The sequence below is a fragment of the Panthera uncia genome (genome assembly GCF_023721935.1).
Source record: "Panthera uncia isolate 11264 chromosome B3 unlocalized genomic scaffold, Puncia_PCG_1.0 HiC_scaffold_1, whole genome shotgun sequence".
Taxonomy (NCBI): Eukaryota; Metazoa; Chordata; class Mammalia; order Carnivora; family Felidae; genus Panthera; species Panthera uncia.
The window spans coordinates 33542623-33563531 of NW_026057582.1; the positions used below are offsets into that span (position 1 = coordinate 33542623).

The 20909-nt window shown below is 32.6% G+C and overlaps 1 protein-coding gene across 2 annotated transcripts in view; it reads right to left on the reverse strand.

The window, feature by feature from the left end:
- The window catches only part of GPHN (gephyrin), a 625620-nt gene that overhangs the window by 177654 nt on the left and 427057 nt on the right, over nt 1-20909 (reverse strand). Inside the window, exons 10-11 of one of the 2 annotated variants that reach the window (XM_049611431.1) lie at nt 16799-16855; nt 14502-14573 (exon numbers count right to left, since the gene is read on the reverse strand). The exons of the other annotated variant lie outside the window; for it this stretch is intronic. Of the exons in view, the coding sequence (XP_049467388.1) occupies nt 14502-14573; nt 16799-16855 (129 nt within the window). The remainder of the gene's footprint in view (nt 1-14501; nt 14574-16798; nt 16856-20909) is intronic. 2 annotated transcript variants of the gene reach the window in all.

Here is a 20909-nt window from a genome sequence, read left to right on the forward strand (position 1 = left end):
GTAAATCTATCAGTATGAACCAAAGCAGGGTATGACCATGAGCTACTTAGAATTCATTAAACCTATGTAATTTATAGGAAGCTGTGCCAGCATGCATTGGATTACCTCCCATGTAGAAGAGACAAGTGGGTTAATTAAAAGAGAAGAGAAACAGACAAAATGCTGGCCTGTGGTACATAAGGCACATGAAGAAAAAGAATGCTAGGCATCAGCCTAGGGAAAAGTAAAATTCACTTTGATGTCAATTCCCCTTACTATTGGATAGAGAGCAATAAAAACAAAAATGGCCACTGGAAATTTATATGTTGGTCCTTCTTTTGACTTAAAATGCCAGCCAATACTCCCTTTGTGTGTTGGTAATAGATAAAGCTTTAATCAGAGGCCTATGTACAACTTATTTGCCAATCAATAACACTAGATTCTGACTTCATTTTTGTTTAAAGCTAACTAAGGAATACTTACTACTGGCTTAACAATAAACCTCAGGTTTCTATATTTTTTTTATGTACCAGTTCTGATTCCCATACAAATTCCTATCTGAATTTATGAGAGCATGATTTTTCATAGACTTTAGTTCTCAGTGTTTTTCAAACAGGATGTCAAGGAGACTGATTGGGGTCACAGAGAATAAAGCTGTCCTGCTCTCGGTAAACTTAGGTTTCAACAACAGGGTGAGAAAGTTAATTCTACAGTTTGAGATTCTCTTCACTCCCATTACATCCAAGGTCAATAAGGATTTAGAATTGTAGAGACTGGAGTAACTGATATTGTTTGAGCCCACATTCAAGAAAAATTAGGCTGCTAACCCTGTTATTTATTTGTTTAAAAAATGGCTATCAGAGTACACTGTAGAAACAGTCAGGCAGAGTAGAATGAAAATGTTTTAGAAGTACTGACTGTGATTACCATATGCTTTTAGAAATTAGAAAAATGCATGCAAATCTTTATATATGACACATATATAATGGGATATTTGAAACTGGGTTCTAACTCAAGATCTGGTCAATATGTGTATATTAAATACTCACTGTGTGCTAGATGGGGGAAGGAGTAAAACCTAAAAGAAGCTAAGTCAATGTCTTTACTCAACCAAGTTTCATAAACTAATAATAGAGTGAATACTATTCTAAATATACCCATTAGGGGGTAATTCAATGTCATTCATTCAATCATTCACTCAACCCACATTTACTGAATACCTACTGTTTGTCCCAAATTGACCTAGCCTCTGAATTACAGGTTTCAAACAAAAAAGCAGTTTCTGGTCTCCATGAGCTCACAATGCAATAGATAAAGACAGTTAAGTAAACATATTAATTATAATACCTCATGATAAATGCAGTAATAGAAGTTAGTACATATCACTATGTGGATATGCATGAGATGCTCCTAACTCAGATGGAGGTAGGAGTTGAGGGGAGATTATCAGGAAAAACTTTCTGGAGCTGGGATATAGGAGCAGAATTTTAAGGGACAATTACACTTTGGTTAGCTAAAAAAAAAGGCAAGGAAATCAGAGAAAAAGGCAAGTGTAATTCACAGATATGAGGGACCCTGGCAACTGAGAAATGGCAAAAAGTATGGCTGAAGCTAATTTCAACCATGACAGGAGGTGGTAAGAGGATTGTTGATGAGGTAAGGGCCAATTCCTAAGGGTTATGGAGAGCCACTGAAAGATTTTAAGCAGGGGAATGACATGACTACATTAACATTTTAACAAGTTCATTCTGGTGAGCAATGTAATGATTAGAGATGGTCATGGAATAAATGATGAGGGTAGAGAAACTGGTTTGGAGATTAATCTAGTAATCCAGATGAGAAATCCAACTAAATCACTGAAAGTATTGCTGGAGAGAAGGGCATAGGTTCTAGAGATACAAAAAACCCTGAATCTATAGGACTTAGGTTCTGAATGGTCATAAAGGATATAAAATAACTCTTGAGTTTCCAGTTTGAGTAATTGGGTAGTATCATATATTCAAATAGTGGATGAAGGAACAAAATTGGGGGCTGAGTCATGTTCAAGGTGCTTATAACTCTGGAGAGAGATGTGGGCTGTAGATAGTTGATGCCAAGGTAGTTACTATATTGTGACAGTGATATATGACAGTAAAATATGTGAAGCTCCTAGAATTATCCCTGACCAAAGTTAATGCTATAAGTAGAAACAGAAGTAATAATGATGATAAATGGTGATGATCATAATAACAATGGTTGATTATGAGAACTTCTGTGGTGATAAAAATGTATATCTGTGCTTTCTAAAAAGGTAGCCACTAGCCACATGTGACTACTGAGCGCTTGAAATGTGGCTACTGCAAATAAGAAGCTAAATTTTAAATTTAATTAATTTTAGTGAATTTAAACTGGCTATCATGCTGGTCAGTGTAGATATATAGTGAGAAATAAAATGAGAATCTGAGGGGTGCCTGGGTGGCTCAGTCAGTTAAGCATCTGACTCTTGATCTTGACTCTGGTCATGATCTCACAGTTTGTGAAATTGAAGCCCATGTTGGGCTCTGCGCTGACAGTGTGGAGCCTGCCTGTGATTCTCCTTCTCCATCTCTCTCTGTTCCTTGCCTGTGCACATTCTCTCTCTCAAAATAAATAAATAAGCTTAAAAATAATTTTAAAAAACAAGAATCTGAGAGTAAATCACGTTGATCATCAACATGTAAGGAACAGAGGTAAAAACAATCAAACAGGCAGAAGGAAAAGCAATATAGAGTAATGCTGTCTATAAGCACAATTGAAATTCCCTTCAGAAGATGATTAGGGTATGTAGGAGTTGGTAGAGGTGGTTTTCTGGAGGAAGGTATACTGGAGCTATTAAGTAGATAAGGGCATTTCAGAAAGACAAAATAGCACAAATAATGGCCAATAAGAAAGAAGGAATATAACAAGAAGGTATCCCTTGACTGGAGTGGTAGGTACATGATAGAGAATAAATGGCCAATTGTCCTTGTTTGCCAGGGACTGAGGGTGTTCCTGGAATACAGAACTTTCAGTTTTAAAACAAAATAGTCCTAGGATGTGGTACTTTCAATTCTAAACTAGGAGTCCTGGGCAAACTGGGAGAAGTTGGGCACTAGAAAATAATGTTAGATAAACAGTGGATTATAATTATATAAATTATAAAATTTATAATTTTATCCTATATAAAAATTATAAAGGATGTTGGGAGAGAGGAAGAAAGGCATTTACTCTTGATACAACAGCTCAGGGGTAGGCTACTATAGCTTTTTTGATTAGAGAACTGATGGGAATTAAGGTAGTGCTTAGGAAGGTTAGTCTGACCTAAGAAGAAAGAAGGACTAACAGAGAGAATCCAATTGTTTGGCTAATGTCCTAAATCCAAGTCTGAGGTGATTAGAGCTTACACATCTAAGAAGAAAAAGAAATCAGTGCTTACTATGTCCCTGGTACTCTACTAGATTTTACATAAATTATCAATTGAAACCCGGATATAGAAACTTTATAAGGTTTAGATAAGTTGGCTGATTTAAGAATTCATTCACCATTTCCTAAATATTTTTGAATGCCTCCTATATGACTTGCCAAATTCATTATTTTACTAAAACCAGATTTGAAAGTAGATCTGGCTACAAAGTTCATTGTACATATTACAAGTAAGAATTAAAAGGAGAATAATTCTCTCTCAAAGAAATACATAGCCTATAAAATACTTACATCAAAAGCTTCCTAAACTTGTTATCCATGCATTAATATTTCCTCATCTTAAACTTTAAAATTCTCATGCCATTGTTCCAGTGATCACCTCTTTTGTATTTCAAATGATCAGAATAGATGAGGCAGTGTATGAGGATAAGCAGAAATTCACAGTCAACTACAACAGTTTAAAAATCTTTTTGTTACAGAAATTTAAAAGTGTTATGCCCAAGTAGACAGAAGTACCCATCATCTTTTTTTTTTGAAAATATGTCAATCAATTCTTTTCAGTTCTTTTATAAGAGTGTTTTGATTAGCTGGGTTTATCAAATATTCCAGTCAAATGTGCGTTCCCATTATCTTTATGGCTGGTCCCTTATTTGGATGTAAGAGAGAGGTATTTTCTTATTTTTATTCAAACAATTTATATATTCTGGTAAGCAGCAGTTTTAGTGTTTTTAAAAGATACTATTCCTAACAGATTTCTTCACACTATCTCCAAATTCCCAACTATTATAAACAAAGAGAATGAAAACAATGAATGCAAGAGTGACCGGAAAGAGTAAAACATCAGAGAAAACTATACTGAAATAAATAATACATTTAATATTAAAAATTTTCTAAGTGAGATTTTGTGAAGTAGAAAATCTTAGGTGATCATTTCACAGTGTAGAATCTTTATTTTATTTTATTAGTTTCATCCAAGGTAAATAGTTTGTAGTGCTACTGGTAGTTCAAAAATGGCTCTATTTTTTTCTTTTAAAGAGGAAATATTACAGTGTTTAAAATCTAGTTTTCTTTCTTCCCTTCCATCTTTCCTTCCTTCCTTGAATATGTAGATCTACTATTTGCAATTCAACTGAAGTTTCCATTTCAGAAGCTCCAAATTGTCAGTCAGCCAAGGTTTGTTTAGATCAGAACTGATGTTCTAAAAGTGTGATGGGTTCAAAGGGCAACTGTTTTGCAAGTTACAATTTGAAAATGTCACCATTTCTTTAGGTAGCTAAAAGCTCTTAAGCATTAAATAAAAATAAAATTAAATTTCAGTCTCTGTCCACTCAACAGTAAAAATCAATTTAACTTCAAAATTTCCAATTATTTAAATCAACCTTGCTACTGGGAAATCTAAGACATTAGATACAAGGTTTTAAAGGGTTCAATGATTATTTTTTTGTTTATTGTTATAAATCATAAAAAATTTACATCTAGTGTATATTACAACTTTTCAAGTAAGTCAGAAAGAGCACTGTTACTACAAGGAGATAGTACTCATGCTGGCTTTCTTCTAAACTAAGTGAATTCTGAAGCAATGTTTTCAAAAGATTTTAAAAAATGAACATTGCTGGAACACTGTTGAAAGAAAGCTGAGATTAGCTGGAAATGTGGAAGGTGAATTCTCTTTTTTTTACTTGGCTTGAGGGGATGAACAATAGTGTACACAACCTGTGACACCGATCTCATTACATTCATGATATTCTATGCATTCCAAATGTGAGGCCAATTCTAAGGTCAAGACAGAGCTAGCAGATTATAATTACATTTAAATAAGGAATAGTAAGTGCTCAATAAATATTTACTGAATGACTATATATAAGAAAAATAAGAATAATTATAAAAGGCATGTCTTTCTAATATTTCCTGGAATTAAAGTTTGCATCTAAGAGATACATTTATATCCTCTCACAAGGATCCAAACTATGTGATCAACCTGAACCAGGTAAATATAGTCCATGAAAATGTAAGACTACTGAAGGCCACCTACAGCCAACTTTTAATAACTCCTGAACAGCAGCAGAAAGCATGGTATTTAGGAAAAACAATTTTCTGACACTCACTTGGAAGCTTTATGACTTTAGGCAAGATATCTAACCTCTTTGAACTCATTTTCCTGGTTTGTATAATGAGGATGATGACAGTATCTTCTTTAAATATCTATAGTGAAGACTAATTGAAATAAGATAAATGAGATGTCAACCACAGAGCTTGTCACATAGTAAGAGAATTGTATTTTTCACGAAGGGGCAATCAACTACATGGAGTAACATTTGCTGAGCAGTAGCAGGTAAGGTTAGCAATTATCTTGTTCTTGGACAATTCATGGATAGATTCCTTTTTGAACAAAGCTTATTTTTTGGTCTTATGAATGTCACAGAAGACAGTGACATGAAATTGATTAAGCCAACGTGCTGCAATAGGTACTGGAGAATTTATTTCTTTAATAGTGAAGGTCAGTGAAGATGATGTAAATGAGGGAAAGAAGATATTGAGCCATGGAAAGTTTGGCTACCTCCATAGTGATGCTATAAAATAAAAAAATGCACTTAAACAACAGTTCCATCAAGAGGCTTCCATACGAAAAAATGACACATGAGGACATTTCTTGAAATTCTAATTAATAAGAGTCAAAGTCTAAAATTTTATAAAATAATCATTTACCAATTTAAGATGAAATAGAAAAAATTATGGAAGGTTATTCTGTATTCCCTAAGGAGTTCTTCAAGATATTGGTCTTTACAGCATCATAAATTAAACATAATCACCACCTATGGAGTCCACAGAGGTATGGCACTGGTAACAAAAAAACCCTACCACAAATGACAAAAGAGAAACACATTTTATGACAAATAAATAAAGCTAATGTGTCACAATGAAAGTAACAAATCCAGATAAAGCCAGAGTTCATTTAAGAGCAGAGTGCTAGGGAGCAAATGCTACAGCATACCCAATCCCATCCCCCCAGAAGCCAGTTCCACATTCCAACCTGAGAACCCTCCTGCAAACATGCTGTCACAGAGAAAGTAATACCCTGATGGATGCTGTAGGCTGTGTTTGAAGATGATGCCAATGGTAGACTTCTTATACACTCTCATGGGAAATGAAGAATTGCCTGGATGAAGTGTCAGAAAGAAATGGGTTATATATTTTTTACACTGGGAATCATAATCCTGGGGATTAAGAAAAGACCTATGGAAAATGTGGTGATGAGATGATATCAATCTTGCCTTTCAACAGTCTGCTGATTATCACAAGTCATTCATCTGCCTTTCATTACTTTCCTTTTCCTACAGATACATATTTCAAGAAGAAATTCATTCTCCATAAAATCAGTTTTAAAAGAAAAATCTAAAATAGCTGTAACATTCAAAAGAAAAAAATTACAGAAGATGATTATAATTCTGTTGATTCAATAAATTCAACCTTGTGAGGCTAAACCCTTGTGGGTTTAGTCATGCTCTTCCTTTCAAGGCTTTTATTTATTTATTTTTTAAATTTTTAAAATTTTAAAGTAAAAAGATGTTATCTTGCCTGTGGTTCTGCAAACACAACCTGGTATTTCAGATGGTGCCATCTTTCTGGGTTTTTTGCATGATATTCTGAGACAGTATTTCTGCAAACAGAATAAAGCTAACAATACTGGCCTGCCCATGGTAGCTACCGTGGTCTGCAAAAACTACATGTAGAAATGTGTTTTGTCTATAAGATAAAAAATTAAGATCTTAAAATTCATAGGGTATTAAAGTTCTTTTATTTACTAGCCATCTTGAGGCACAAATTCTCTTTTCTCTCAGCTACTCAACAGTGCCTCTGCTTTGGAAAGGATATTCAAAATCTATTAATATTTCAATGAATCTGTTTCACAAAAACAGAAACACATGTACACTATGGTTTTACACAGTAAGAATAAGAAATTAGACCCCAAAAAGGCAAAAAAACATAGCTCAAATGTCATGTAAAATATTTTGTTAAAAGAGCACGAATCTCATGAGTGATTACAAAATTAATCTTCCAGATTATAAGAATCTTATGAAAATATAAGTATCAAGGAAACTATTTTCCTGAGTAACCTAATCAGTTTTTAAACAGGAATAAATCTTCCATTTTATACAAAAATTGGGGAATCATATTAACTTTTCATTTAATAGACAATTTGGGATGCTGTGTCTATGGTTAATGGGACAAGATTGTCACTTATTTAATGTAAATCTTCAGCTACCAGATAGACCTAGACAGGCCTGAAAACCAAAATCTTTGTCTTTAGCCAATATTAGTTTAATAACAAATTACCTGGCTCAAATAAATTTTTATGGAATTAAGGTGGTGGTAACAATCAAGTTGGCTGTTCAGACTTTAACCATTTCAACATGATACAGTGACTGCTAAAAAAAAAGTTAACTTAGAAAACAGTACAGTATAAAAATATTGAAATTTCCTCCTAAAACAGCTAACTTTTCCCTTTTGGTACCCTCATCCCTTTCAGCCAAGTGCAAAGTGCAAGGCAAAATAAATTAAGGCAAAAGGAAAATAAAATAAGAAAAATGGTGAGGGCGAGCATGTTGTTGACCATGTAAGATAACACGTGCAAAGTATACCTCAGATACACTATAAGTAGATGAGCACGAGGGAAGCCGAGCCTGGTTTTGCAGTGGGGAAAAGAAAACACTGTTAAAGAGGAAGTGATAGCATAGTAAGGGTCTCAGAAGATTAGATGGCTCCATCACGAACACATTTGTCAGGTAACAAGATAGCCTTATAAGCAAACACTTGAGTTTGAAATCTCAAGGGTCAAGCTATTTGAGGAGAATCTTGTGATATAAAAATACCTGGCTTAAAAAAAAAAAAGAAAAAAGTCCGTGACAGAGATGACTCCCTCTGATCAGATCTGGTATGATTTTGCTGAGATGTTCATTTAAGGTTAATTGGAAAGCAGAACACTGGTCATTTTTCTCCAAAGGTACTACACTGATCTTCATTGGTTTATTAACATTGGCAAACTACATGTGACGTTATTTATAGAATGAGGGCTCTATTGTACATCTTCATATTGTTTTTTAAAGAGGGCACCAAAGCCAGCTCAGTATTCTGACTCTCATGTGCTGTTCCTATTATTCCATTCACAGTATTACTGAACATTCATATATATGTCCATGTGATATATTAATATATATATATCAATAAAAACACCATAAAAACATAAAAACTGAAACACAAATTCTTATCTAGACCTTTTGTCACAATGTTTCATTGATCTTTTAAAATAGCTATTTTATACTCAAAACCATGTTTAATCTTCATGATTTGAGCTGATAATTTTCTGCCCTGTTCTTACTTTCTAGGTTGTCACACTGCTATGGTCAATTCTCTGGCCTCTTCTTTCATTAGGTTGTACAATGCCATGTGAGCTAAATTATTAAGTATGCAGTTTTGAGTTACAAATTCTTCATTAAGTTCCAAAACGCAAACTTAGGGTGGGGAAATGAAAGTACAGAAGATGACATAGTGGAGGAATCAGAAATGCTCTTATTATCTGATTTGTTCTTTAATTGTATTTCTAGCACCCAGAACAGAAGAATGTAGTAGATGCTCAGTAAGTGTTTAATGAATAAATGAACATACAAACTCTTTTTCTTCTATGTTAAAAAAACTGAACTGTGTGAAATAATGTTGAGAAGATTTTACATTTACCATCATAAAGATTTATGGTCAAATGTTATCACTGCCACTTAACGGATTACTTTGAGGTATTTTCTGAAATATGGTCATTATAGACATCTTAAGAAATTGAATCTTTTTTTTCCAACCACATACACATCTAATTACACATACACATCTTCAGCAAGGTGCTAGTTCTAAGAAAACTGCATGTTTATTCTATCTCCATAACTATATCCATAAAACTGAAAAACTTTATCTTTCATAAACAGTTGGAGTCTTATCTCCCCCTGCCCCCCTCAGTTCTCCATTTTCTGTTACTAGGGAAATTTATTTGTCAAGGAGATCTTTTATTAGTACCTTATTTGTGTATTAAAGTCAATTCTGGGAAGAGCAATTTGCAATAAGCATTAAACACGTCACAGTGTGTCATTCCCGCTTCCATGATGTCTTAGGCTACTGTAGGTGATTTTATAAGTATTAGATTAGAACATTTTTGTTCTAAACACAGATAGATTTTTGTTATTCAGTAGAAGTGAAATCTCAGAATTGTATTAGTTAACTTTACACATTAAATACCAAAAGTGAAAGGTAGCAAAATTAGTATGTTTTCCAAAGAGATAATCCTGAAGTTGATTTACTGTCATCTTTGCCATTATTGTAGTCTGGTCATATTTATAAGACATACATCATCTACTAAGATGCTCAAGATGTTACATAATTATTATAAATTAAATAGTAAATAAATAGATATTAATATTTTGAGTAAGTGCCAACACATCAAACAAGGAAGACTTATTAGGAACCTCAAATAAAAATATTCTTCATGTAAGAACCAAAGATAATAAAATTTGCCTAAGAAAACAGAGTTAACAAACAAACTGATGTCTACTCCTTTAAAAGCTACTGAATATGTAAGGACTAATCAATGTTCTAGCTGTTCTTCCTTTCTTCAAAGTTGGCTGACTTAATGCAGATGCCTTTTAGATAGTTAAGTGCCATATATTAAGATATGACATAGTTGATCATGTCAGGGTGTCTTTATCAGTTGCACAAAATTTCCTATAGACAGGATGATTTTAGGTACATTTAAATAGGAGAAACCAAAAGTTGGTCTCCAGGGGAAAGATCTTTAATGAAACATAATGAAGTAAAAACAGAAAAAAAGCAGAGTAAGCAAAAACACTCTAAAAATGCCTTTTAAAAAAGTTTGAGAGCAAGATTGGAACATATCTTTATACCCTAAATCTCTGTAGAGGCCTCCTCAAACAAGAGGAATTTATAATCTATATTTGCAAGGTTTAATGTTAATTTCATGGGGGGTTTACGTTGTGTGTGTGTGTGATGTGGTGTGAAAAAAGAGTAGTTAGAGAAAACAGTGGCAAACAGAAGAATAAAAAAGTAAAGGTGGAAGATCAGGGTATCAACTCTTTTAGACAGATATTATTCTGGGCAGAATAATCTGAAACCATCCCCAGAAAAATGAGCAGCTCTCCTTTCCTCAAGCTCTAAAATGAAGTTTACAAAGACTCTATTATAATCATTTCTATGTCCTTGTCATTTTGACACACTAGCCGGTTACAGCAGGTCTTGGCAAACTTTTTCTATAAATAGTCATATAGTAAACATTTCTGACTTTCTGTGCCATATGGTCTTTGCTGCAACTGTTCACCTCTGCTTTTGTACTGTAAAAGCAACCACAGATTATATGCACATGAATGAATATGGCTGTGTTTCAATAAAACTTTATTTTTGGACACTTATATGTTTTGGACACACGTATGATTTTTACATGTCATGAAATGACAGTCTTTTGATTTCCCCCCCATCATTTAAAAATGCAAAAAATCATTCCTAGCTTGTGGGCCCACAAGAGAGAAAAGGATTTGGGCCCAGAAGCTACAGTTTGCTGACCCGTGAGTGATGGCATTAATTTCATGAATATAAAAATGCAAAAAAAACCCCTCCCAAATAATTTATCAAAAATATAAGAACAGAGACTGGAATAAAATATTGATCTTAAAAAATCTATAAAATCACAACTATCTAATCCATTATTTATATTAGTCCCATTTCCTATAAATCTTATTTCAGCATTCAGAAAATCATTCTTCAAAAGACTTATTCCTTTCTGACTTGATTCAGATAGTTTTCTTAAACTTACTAAAAACATAGTCTTATTTTAAGTGATAACTCCTCCCTTAACTTTTTCCACCTCAAATAATACCTTGTCTTTATTTATATTAGCATAGTAAGTACTTGTAATTATCATATTCTTTTTACTTCATAACCGAATTCCTAGGTCACTTATGTGCCAATAATCTGTCTTCATAAATCATTTTCCCTTTGATTGTTTGTCAAAGCCTTTAAAAAACTAACATATTTGGTTACCTAAAACCTATCTGTATGTTTGCAGCTCAGTAGAAATTTACCATCACATTGCATACACTGAGAAAATATAAAATTTGTGGTTTTGGTATTTTTACTTCTCTCCTTTCTTTTCTTTCTACTAGTTTTTATTTCATGAACATTTATCTTCTTTTTCTCTGAATATTTTAACACTCAAGCTTTTCAGGGTTCCATCACTCTTTAACTAATTCAACTTTGTAAACTCACTTTGACTTAATTTTGTAAAGTATTAGTTTGTATCATCTTATGTTTTCCAATTCTCAACTCTGTTTACACAGTTTTTCAACTTTAAGCATTACTTTTAATGTTCTTCCTACTAGATTCCTGTATTTGATTAAATGTAAAGGTAATTTTTTCCTTTATGTGGGATTTTTCAGTCATTATTCTCAACACATTATTAGTCTAAGGATTTGTAGTAACTTGCAATCATTAAATCAGACAGACTTTGTTTACAAGATGATAATTTGTAAAGCCATGTGATTATAGTTTTATTATTATTAAAAGTTACTAAAAACTGATTTAGGGTCTGAATACTTCCACTTTGTACTACATATAGAAAATGATGATACATTTATAATTCCAGAACCTAACACATCCTACTTTTTGCTATAGAAGTGTCAATGTATGATAAAGAAGTACATTTTCATATGATAAATAAATTTTAAAATTATTCCAAAAATTACATCTTAGAATATTCTACCTTACAGATAATCATTGATTATCTGTAATAAGTAAGGATGCAGGAATCTTTTCTCTCTAAAATATAACACATAGAAGATATAAATTGAAGCGTTAATGATTTAATTAAATCCTTATCCCAAAGATTTGAATGATGTCTCATTTTCCCAAGTAATAATAAAATATTTAAGTACAAACATGGTTCTAATCTTTCATCTTACTGAACTATTTATAAATGTTTCAATGAATTGAAAGGCACCTACATACTTGCTCTTGTGTATAGACGCCTAAAATAAATTTTCAAAAAATGGAATGGTCATTATATGCCAATTTATCTCATTTTAGAAACAAAATCTGTTTATATAACCTATGCAACTGAGAATAGCTTTATTCTGCTTCTAAGCAACAATTTTTAACAGGCAAGGCTTATTGTAAGGCATTCTGGGATAATGGGATTAAAGGGGAGGAGAGAAACTAAACATTCAGCTCTTTGAAATGCATCTTCTCTAAACTGAACTGTCTACAGAAGCTACAATTTGACTTTTGATAGTTTTCCTCCAGATACTTTTCTAGTTAATGGGAATCTTAGAATGCTATACCTCATATTCAATCTTATTAGAAAAAAAAAAGGTAATCAGAACAAAGTGTGACCCAGTGAAATATAACAAAAGATGAAGACATTGGGGTTAGTCATTATATACTGTACTATGCAGTATAGGTGTTGAAAAAAAGAAACTGAAAAGTGGCATGATATAACTCAGTTTTTGAAGCCAAAATTTTTAATTTAACCCTAATCTAACACTAACTCCCTTCTATACAGGCCTTAGCAAGTCTCAACTATCTAGTCTTGGTTTGACTGAAAAAGAAAATCACTTCTCATGATTGGTTACAAAGAGTATGACACTAAATACATTAATTAATTAATCAGAATTTTTTTAGGGCTTTCTAGAAGAATATCTAGGTATGTTCAGACTGATTTAATCATAAAATTCTTTTTTTTTTTTTTAAGACAGTGGAATAAATTCTGGGAGTGATTATGGATAATCTTTCAACTTCTAAGAATATGGATAGAAAAGAACGACTGACTCACAAGAAAGTAGAAAAATGAGATACTTGCATTAACTGCTACATCAACTTAATTTAGCAATCAGAATTTAACAATTAGTATTAATAAAAACAAGTTTGAGGTTTAGTAATCAGAAATTTAATATAGAGATATACTTAACTATGTATAGTATATAATTAAAAACAAGCCGAGATATCAGAGAATTATAATATCACTATTATTGTTTATTCTATTCTTTATAAGAAAACTATTACAGCAATATGGATTAAAAGTATGACAATAATCTTGGGAGAAGTGGATCCAGGCCAGGCTAGGATTGATAGAAACTTCTTAAAAAGCACTAGGAATGGAATGTCAGAGTTAAATTGAGCCAGAAATTATTTACTGCACTAATTTAGCTTTTCTTCTGCCATATTTTACATCATAAACCATTTTAGAGATTTTATTTCCATTTTTTTTTGAAAAGATATATTTAGGAGAAGGACCAAGCATTCTGAGTCTGAACTATGGGTCACAAAAAAATACTACTGTTAGTATTATCTATCTGATACATGTATAGTATTGAGTAGCTATAAGGTACTGTTCTCCTTCAGAGTGCTGTCTTGGGTATAATAGCCTTTATCTCAAGTATTTGTAAGATGTTACATGACAGTGAAGATATTTACTGCTTAATTTTTTTTTATTTTTAAACAAAAAAATTTTATCATAGCTATTCCCAAAGAGTCCAAGTTAAGAGAAGCCTATTAATTCAGAAGAAAATGTGTCTACTTGCTAGATTACCTATGATGATATTCTAACATTGATCATTTTCCTTGATAACTGAAATTGAATTATTAAGGATCTAGCACTTGGATCCAGCCAATAATTTACAATCCTGCTGACATATCCCACAAGGGGCAGAACACAGTCAATGGAAAAGCTCCAAATGAAGTCTCATAAAAAGTCTCAGAAAATTATACAATTGTGTAAGAAACATAAACTTTGAAAAGAATTTTTATTTTGCATTGGAGCCAAAAAATTATTAAATCAACTTCAGTGTTAGTGTGACTTGCGTGTCCTCTACCCTGCCAATTTAATCTTTATTTCATAAACGTGAGCATGAAGCTGCAGCTAGAAAAGGAAGAGAGAGATAGGGAGAAAAGAGACAGAAAGTAAAAAAGATGGAGATGAGAGGACAAACCAATCAGATTTGGAATTACCAGTCAGCAGAAGTTTAGGAAAAAAAAAAAATCACCGAGTGAAATCGTACATTTACTCTGAGAGAGTATCCTTTCACATTGCCTTCTAGGTGATCTCTGAGCTCCTCCAGCTTTCGATGGAGCTACATGTAAACATCAGAAAATGAATTGAAAAAGCAACTTGTTCTCTTTTCAGTTTTCCTTTTTCCTTTTAAAAATAAGATCACAGCATTATACATTTCTCACTGCCTTTGGCAAACATTTCAAAACATTAAAGATCTTTGTATAACAGAAGAATACATGTTCAATAATCTGTGACTAGGAAGCCAATGTTTTATTTTAATTATAGCATCTTTTCTCCCCAAAGTGTTAGAGTAAATAAATAAATACTATAACTATCCTTATAATTCCTTAGAGATTCACTTTAAAATTTTCTATTTGGTAGAAATGTGGAATAAAAATACTTAAAAATTATGAAATTTGTCTTTCTTTCCCAAACACATTTTTTGATTTAAGGCTGAATGAATACATATTAAATTGATTGAACCCTAACATGTATCTTTTTTTCTTATACATATATATGTGTATATACATAATCATACTGTACATACACTTAAAAATAATAAGCACACAATTATAACTTGAAGTTCTATACAGCCAAAAGCTGAATTTAGAGATAATTAAACACACACACACTTGCACGCACAATCCAATTTATAGCAGATGGTGTTGCACTTACAGATGCCATTTTATCTTTATTTCACTATCAATAATTTCTAAAAAGTTATGTCACACTGTACCTTTTCGCTTGAATCTGACTCATAATCCATTAGGCTAAACAATAGTGGACTTATCTTCCCTTAAAGACAAAGGTAAAATATGATACCTCACAAGAGACAGTGAGGAATGCTACTGATATATCATTGGGATGCATAAACTTGTATTTTTTTTACTGAATAATTTTAACCTTCCTTGATTTTGAAACAGGCATATAATCAACACTTCCCATCCCCTCTCGTTATCCTTAGTGAAAAAAACATAAAAAAACCCAACCAACCAAACAAAAAACCCCCCACAACAAATCACTACCCAGTATACAGCAGTGTCAGAAACAGAGAAGATGGCTTGTCTGGAATAAAGGACACAAACATACAGACACACCTTCATCCATGTGCACTCATGTGTGTGCACACACACAAATAAATAAACGACAACAAAAAAAGTAAAATTAAGAAGGCAGAAGAGGCAAGGAGAAGAAGGAGTGCAGAAATTAGTGCTTCATAAATTGTTAAATGAAAATGAAGGGGAGGTGTATAAAATTTTGAATTGACTTAATATTAGGCCTTAAGGTAGTTAATTGAATTTTGAGACATCCCAATGCAGTGAACTGTCTGTCATTTTGATTAACAGTTACTAATGCCGTTAGTACAAATGGGACTGAGAGATACAAGTAGTGGTTAATTTGGGGGGAAATTCCTCTGCACATTTTTAAAATTCAGCAAATTTTCTACCTTGCATTTATGGTGGCAGCATTAAAAGTGATCAATGACTATGTCTTTGTTGCTAAAGGGTGATAACTGGCTTACCTTTTCATTGTGATTGAATGTTAAGAGTATCGAGTGCCCAAGATATATTGACCAAATAGATATTTAAGAACTAGCAAATGGGACCATCAGATCAGAAATCTTTAAGCTGTGTATTAGCAGATTACATACACAAATGGGCAAACATTTGGATATATATTAGTTTCCACTGATTGTTATATAAATTTTTTAATTGAAAAAAAAACCAAATGGGATTAAAAGTGTTTAAATACTATTAGCTATACATGAGCCCATTACACCAACATCACATAAAATTCCTTTTCTAATTCTTAAGATTCATTATATATAACAAATGTTACTATCTCATAATAGTTATTTTTCTGGTATGAACTACAAATGGTAATGACACTAAAATAAAATTTAGTTACTTTTTATAAAAAAAGCAAAAAGGGGAGATAATATTCTGAAAATAAATATTAGTTTTCTGTGTAAGAGGAACTTAACACATAGTCAGTGACATCAATCAGAGGAACGGTTTACTCTAGAACCCCAAATTATAGGCACCTGTAATGAGACAGTTGCCCTTTCTCTTGTTTGTGGTGCCATTCAAAGCTAGTTATTTGGCAGCTTGCCTTCAGCTGGTTGCTCTATGTGCAGCTGAAACAAACAAAAAAAAATGACCCAACAGCCAATAAAAATATTAAAATAAAAAAATGGGATGGTGAAAAATGGAAAAAGCCCCCTTCCTCCCACCACCCTCCAAAAAGGAAGAAGTGTAGGCTATAGACGAAATCTTGCCAAAAAAATGTTAGAAACATATTTACTTTGAGGGATCCAACTCTACTAGCAACTCCTTTGCTTTCATCCGGCCGTCTAATTTGCTACAATGAGGGAAGATGGGTAAAAAAGACAGAATAAAGAAAAAGTGAACTTAAAAAATTTTCTACACATTAGTAATACATGCAAAACATCAATCGACTCTTCGAGGTACCTCTTAGGATGCCAAGGAGTTAACTAACCCAGAGGCTACACGACATGCTCTGCAAATAGGCTGGTTACTAGAATTCAGTCTTTATTATAGCACTATTCCTGAGATTAGGAAACGGGCACTTACTTTTGGTTATCTTGGGGACTTCTGATGTAGCAGTTTCTGGAGTAGTGTTACATTTGCATTTGGTTTACGAAAAACAAAAAATTACAAATATACCTATGCAGAGAACTTTGTCTCTTTAAGGGTTATAGTGTTTATTCCATTATAATATCAGAAACATCAATGGTATGACTAGAAACATGAGCGTTCCCTAACTGGAAAGATCAGTTCTAACAAGCACCATTCTTGGTAGGTGACAGAGTGACGCTCCTCTGCTTGCTGACCCAAGTGCTGAGGTTGTTCAGCTGTAACTGAGATTCCCAATTAAACAATTGTGCTGCCCAACCAGAAAATTTTAATGCCAGACCAATGTTAAATACATCCGCTCCCTCAAAACTGTCTGTTATTTCAGTTAAATTTTCCTCTTGGATAAGATAGAGAAAACTAAAACTGCCATTTTAAAAACTGGTTTCACTTTAAATGAGAAAAGGAAGATTCTCAACACAAAGTGTTTCATTTGATGAGGTACAAATTAGAATTTTTTTTTTTTTTTTTGCTTTTTTATAGAGCTGTAACAAGAACTAATTGGTTAGAGAGGAAGATAAACAAAAAAAGTAGAGATGAAGGGTGAGGAAGCTTCAGACCAAGTGTTTTTACACTATGGGTTCCTATACGTGCAGAATGATGGTCTCCATTCAGACCAGCATAGGTCAAGTTAGCTATGCTGGCTAGATGCTCGTGTGTGTGTGTGTGTGTGTGTGTGTGTGTGTGTGTGTGTGTGTGTTTGTTTTGGGAGATGGTAGAGGAAGCATCGATGTGATGCCAGGTTCCAAGTGTTAAAGTCTTCAGGAAAAATAAGACACCTGACCATGCTATAAAATTCTATTTCCTGGAGTCAGGCTGTAGATTGTTTTACCCCTTTTAGGACACCACTGATAGCATATGGAAGGAATAATACTGAGAAAATGGAATTTTCATTTTGCAAAAAAGCATCATGGTACATAAGAATTATATCAACTTTTGGTTTTACTTGATATAGTTTTTACTAATGCTTCAGCATTAACTAAAGATTATACACAAAAGATAATCACCAATGCTCATTCTTCTTGGTCAAACAGAATTCTCAAAATTAGAAACAATGAATACTAATTAGAATGGCAACACTGTAAGAGAGGGCTTCTGAATGGGCAGGGTACTTATAATATCTAGTCCTTCTCTTGTGCTATTTTCTTTGGTCTTAGAGAATATCTTTATACCAAAAGCTGTTTCCCATTTTAAGTGGAGACTCACAATATCTTGATTATAAACTAGGTAATTTCCTATAAAAATATAAATTCTAATGCCCCATGCTGCTTTCTGAACACTTTTAGAAGCTATGAAGACTTTCAGAATTGTTACCCAGTAACAAGTGAATACCATTTTCTATACAGTGTTTTATTTCTAGAAGGCTTAAAATTACATCAATTCCGGCAACATGAAGTATCTTCTTCAAGGTTATTTGTTAATAACAAATCTAGGAACAATACCCACAGTTCCTGACTTCTAGTTTAAGGTTGTATTCCCTTTATAGGCGTGGAAATAAAAGGGCTGGAAAAAAATTGATGCTTATAAGAAGATGTGTATGTATATATATGCCTCTGCCTGACTTGTATCTGTTTCTCCATTGATGGAAGAAATTTTATGTTACTGTATTTATTTATGGAAGAAATTTTTCCTCAACCATTTCAGTTCCAAATGCAAGTGCAATTACCAAAACTTAATGAGTTATAAGAAAGGATAGCCACCCGTGAACTCTAAATGTAAAAAATAGACTATAATACCAATTTAAACAAAGATTTTGGGGAGTAGACAGCTCAACTGTCAATGCTTGACATCAATTTTCTGTATATAAGTCTGACTTTGTAAATTTAGACTATCACAAGAGGAAGACTTCAGAAAACCAATGTGGTTATTATCAAAGCCAGAGTGGTTGTAATTCAAGTGTCATGTGATTATTTTTGTGGCTCCTGAACCAGGTATAATAGCTAATACTGAAAAACTTCAGAAAGAATTTTTAAAAGTATGTCTCATAAACTAAAATTTGAGAACTAGAGAAAAGTCACATCAATAGATCTTAAAGTTTAATACTCTCATTTATTCTAGTCAACCCTTGATCATCAGTTGCTGGAGTAGTATAAATAAAAGAAATTCATAGCTAATCCAAATGTCTGACTGCCATTTTTCTTTGATAATAATTTAAAAGTAATCACAAAAGATTATCATTTGGATGAAATAAATTACTTTAGTCTTCACGATAATTGTAAGAGCCTCACATCATTAGCTAATTTTACGTATATTTGCCTACGAGGCTAAACATTTTGCATCAGTAGTAACTAAGAGGAGTAAACTGCAAATATTTATATTATATATAGGATCACTGCAACATAAATGAAGTTTCACAATTGGATGGAAAGAATTGTGGGGATTATGATTGGTTGATATTATTAGTGTATACATATTAAAAATTAAAAAGTAGTAAAACAAAAAATGTTATCCCTAATAATTTTTCTACCCTGAAGAAAACCTTTTTATAAGCGTTTCACTGAGATTTCAAAAGATATAAATCAGAGGATCAAAAACATTTCAATTTTCTATTGAGCCTCTCAGATAGAATATATTTAACAAAATATCTATTGAAAATAGTCTGAAAATATTGCAATGTATCACCTCTTTTGCAAACTTCTGGGAATCTTTCTTCAGAGATTAATTACTGAGGAATCTATCCACAAGGATCAATTACCAGGATGTGGCGTGTAAAAGCAGTGAAATGACTCTGCTATTTGTATTTACCTTTTTTTATGAGTTTGAATTCTAGAAATATCATGCAACAGAAGAAACTGTCTGGATGCTAATACAATATGGGTTGTTGATTACCTTTGATTTAGTCCAATTCTCCAAACCTGAGTTCACTGTAAGATCATTTCCACTGTTAACAAGATAGAAAATAACCCCATCCCACCTTTACCTCTCTTATAAGTAGTTGTAAATGTTATATTTGTATTAAAGCAAATATGTAGATTTCAGCAAAGAAACCCAACTTTATATTAATTTTTAAATAAAATATAAAACTTGAAAGACATTTTAGGCTTGTAAAAACCGTATTGTTATATGCCCGTATCCCTGGGTATATGTATTCACACTTCTCTTTAGTTACTATAGATTTGTGAAAAAATTTGAGAAAAGATTTTATATTTTCTGGGTTTGAACTCCGATTTAGGGAGGTTAGGGGCTTTCTGAAGACACATCAATTAAAAAAAGCTCAGCTACTCTTAAATTCTTTCTCAGGTCTTTTCATTAAACTTAGACTTTTATGGACTTAGACTTTTATGGACTTTTTATGGAATGCCTAATGTAGTTCTTCCCTCTTTTTCTCATGATATATTTTATATTGACTTGAATTAAAACTGCATAGATTAAACATATTTCCTTTTTTTTTGTCCTAGTAACTGAAGTGCTGTATTTTTAGAATTACCTAATTTACGTTCAGAACTACCCCGAGAAACAAATATTTCTAACCCTACTTTATTTTGCTACTTTTTAAAGTATGGGTATCATTGAGAGGAAATAAAACTTCTGTCTTAGAAATTATCTTTTAACCAATACCACTCAGTATATATTGGTACAGTTATAGATTGTTTCTGGTAGTTATGATTTGGAAATTTTTAAAAATGTTTTACTTTAGAGCTCAAAATGTAAACACACTCTTGTAAAGAAATATTTTTTAGGATCTAGTTAATAGTTCAATTCACTGCATTTCAGCTCTGTTGTTTCATCATAAAACAATTTGGTTTCATATGTGATTTACT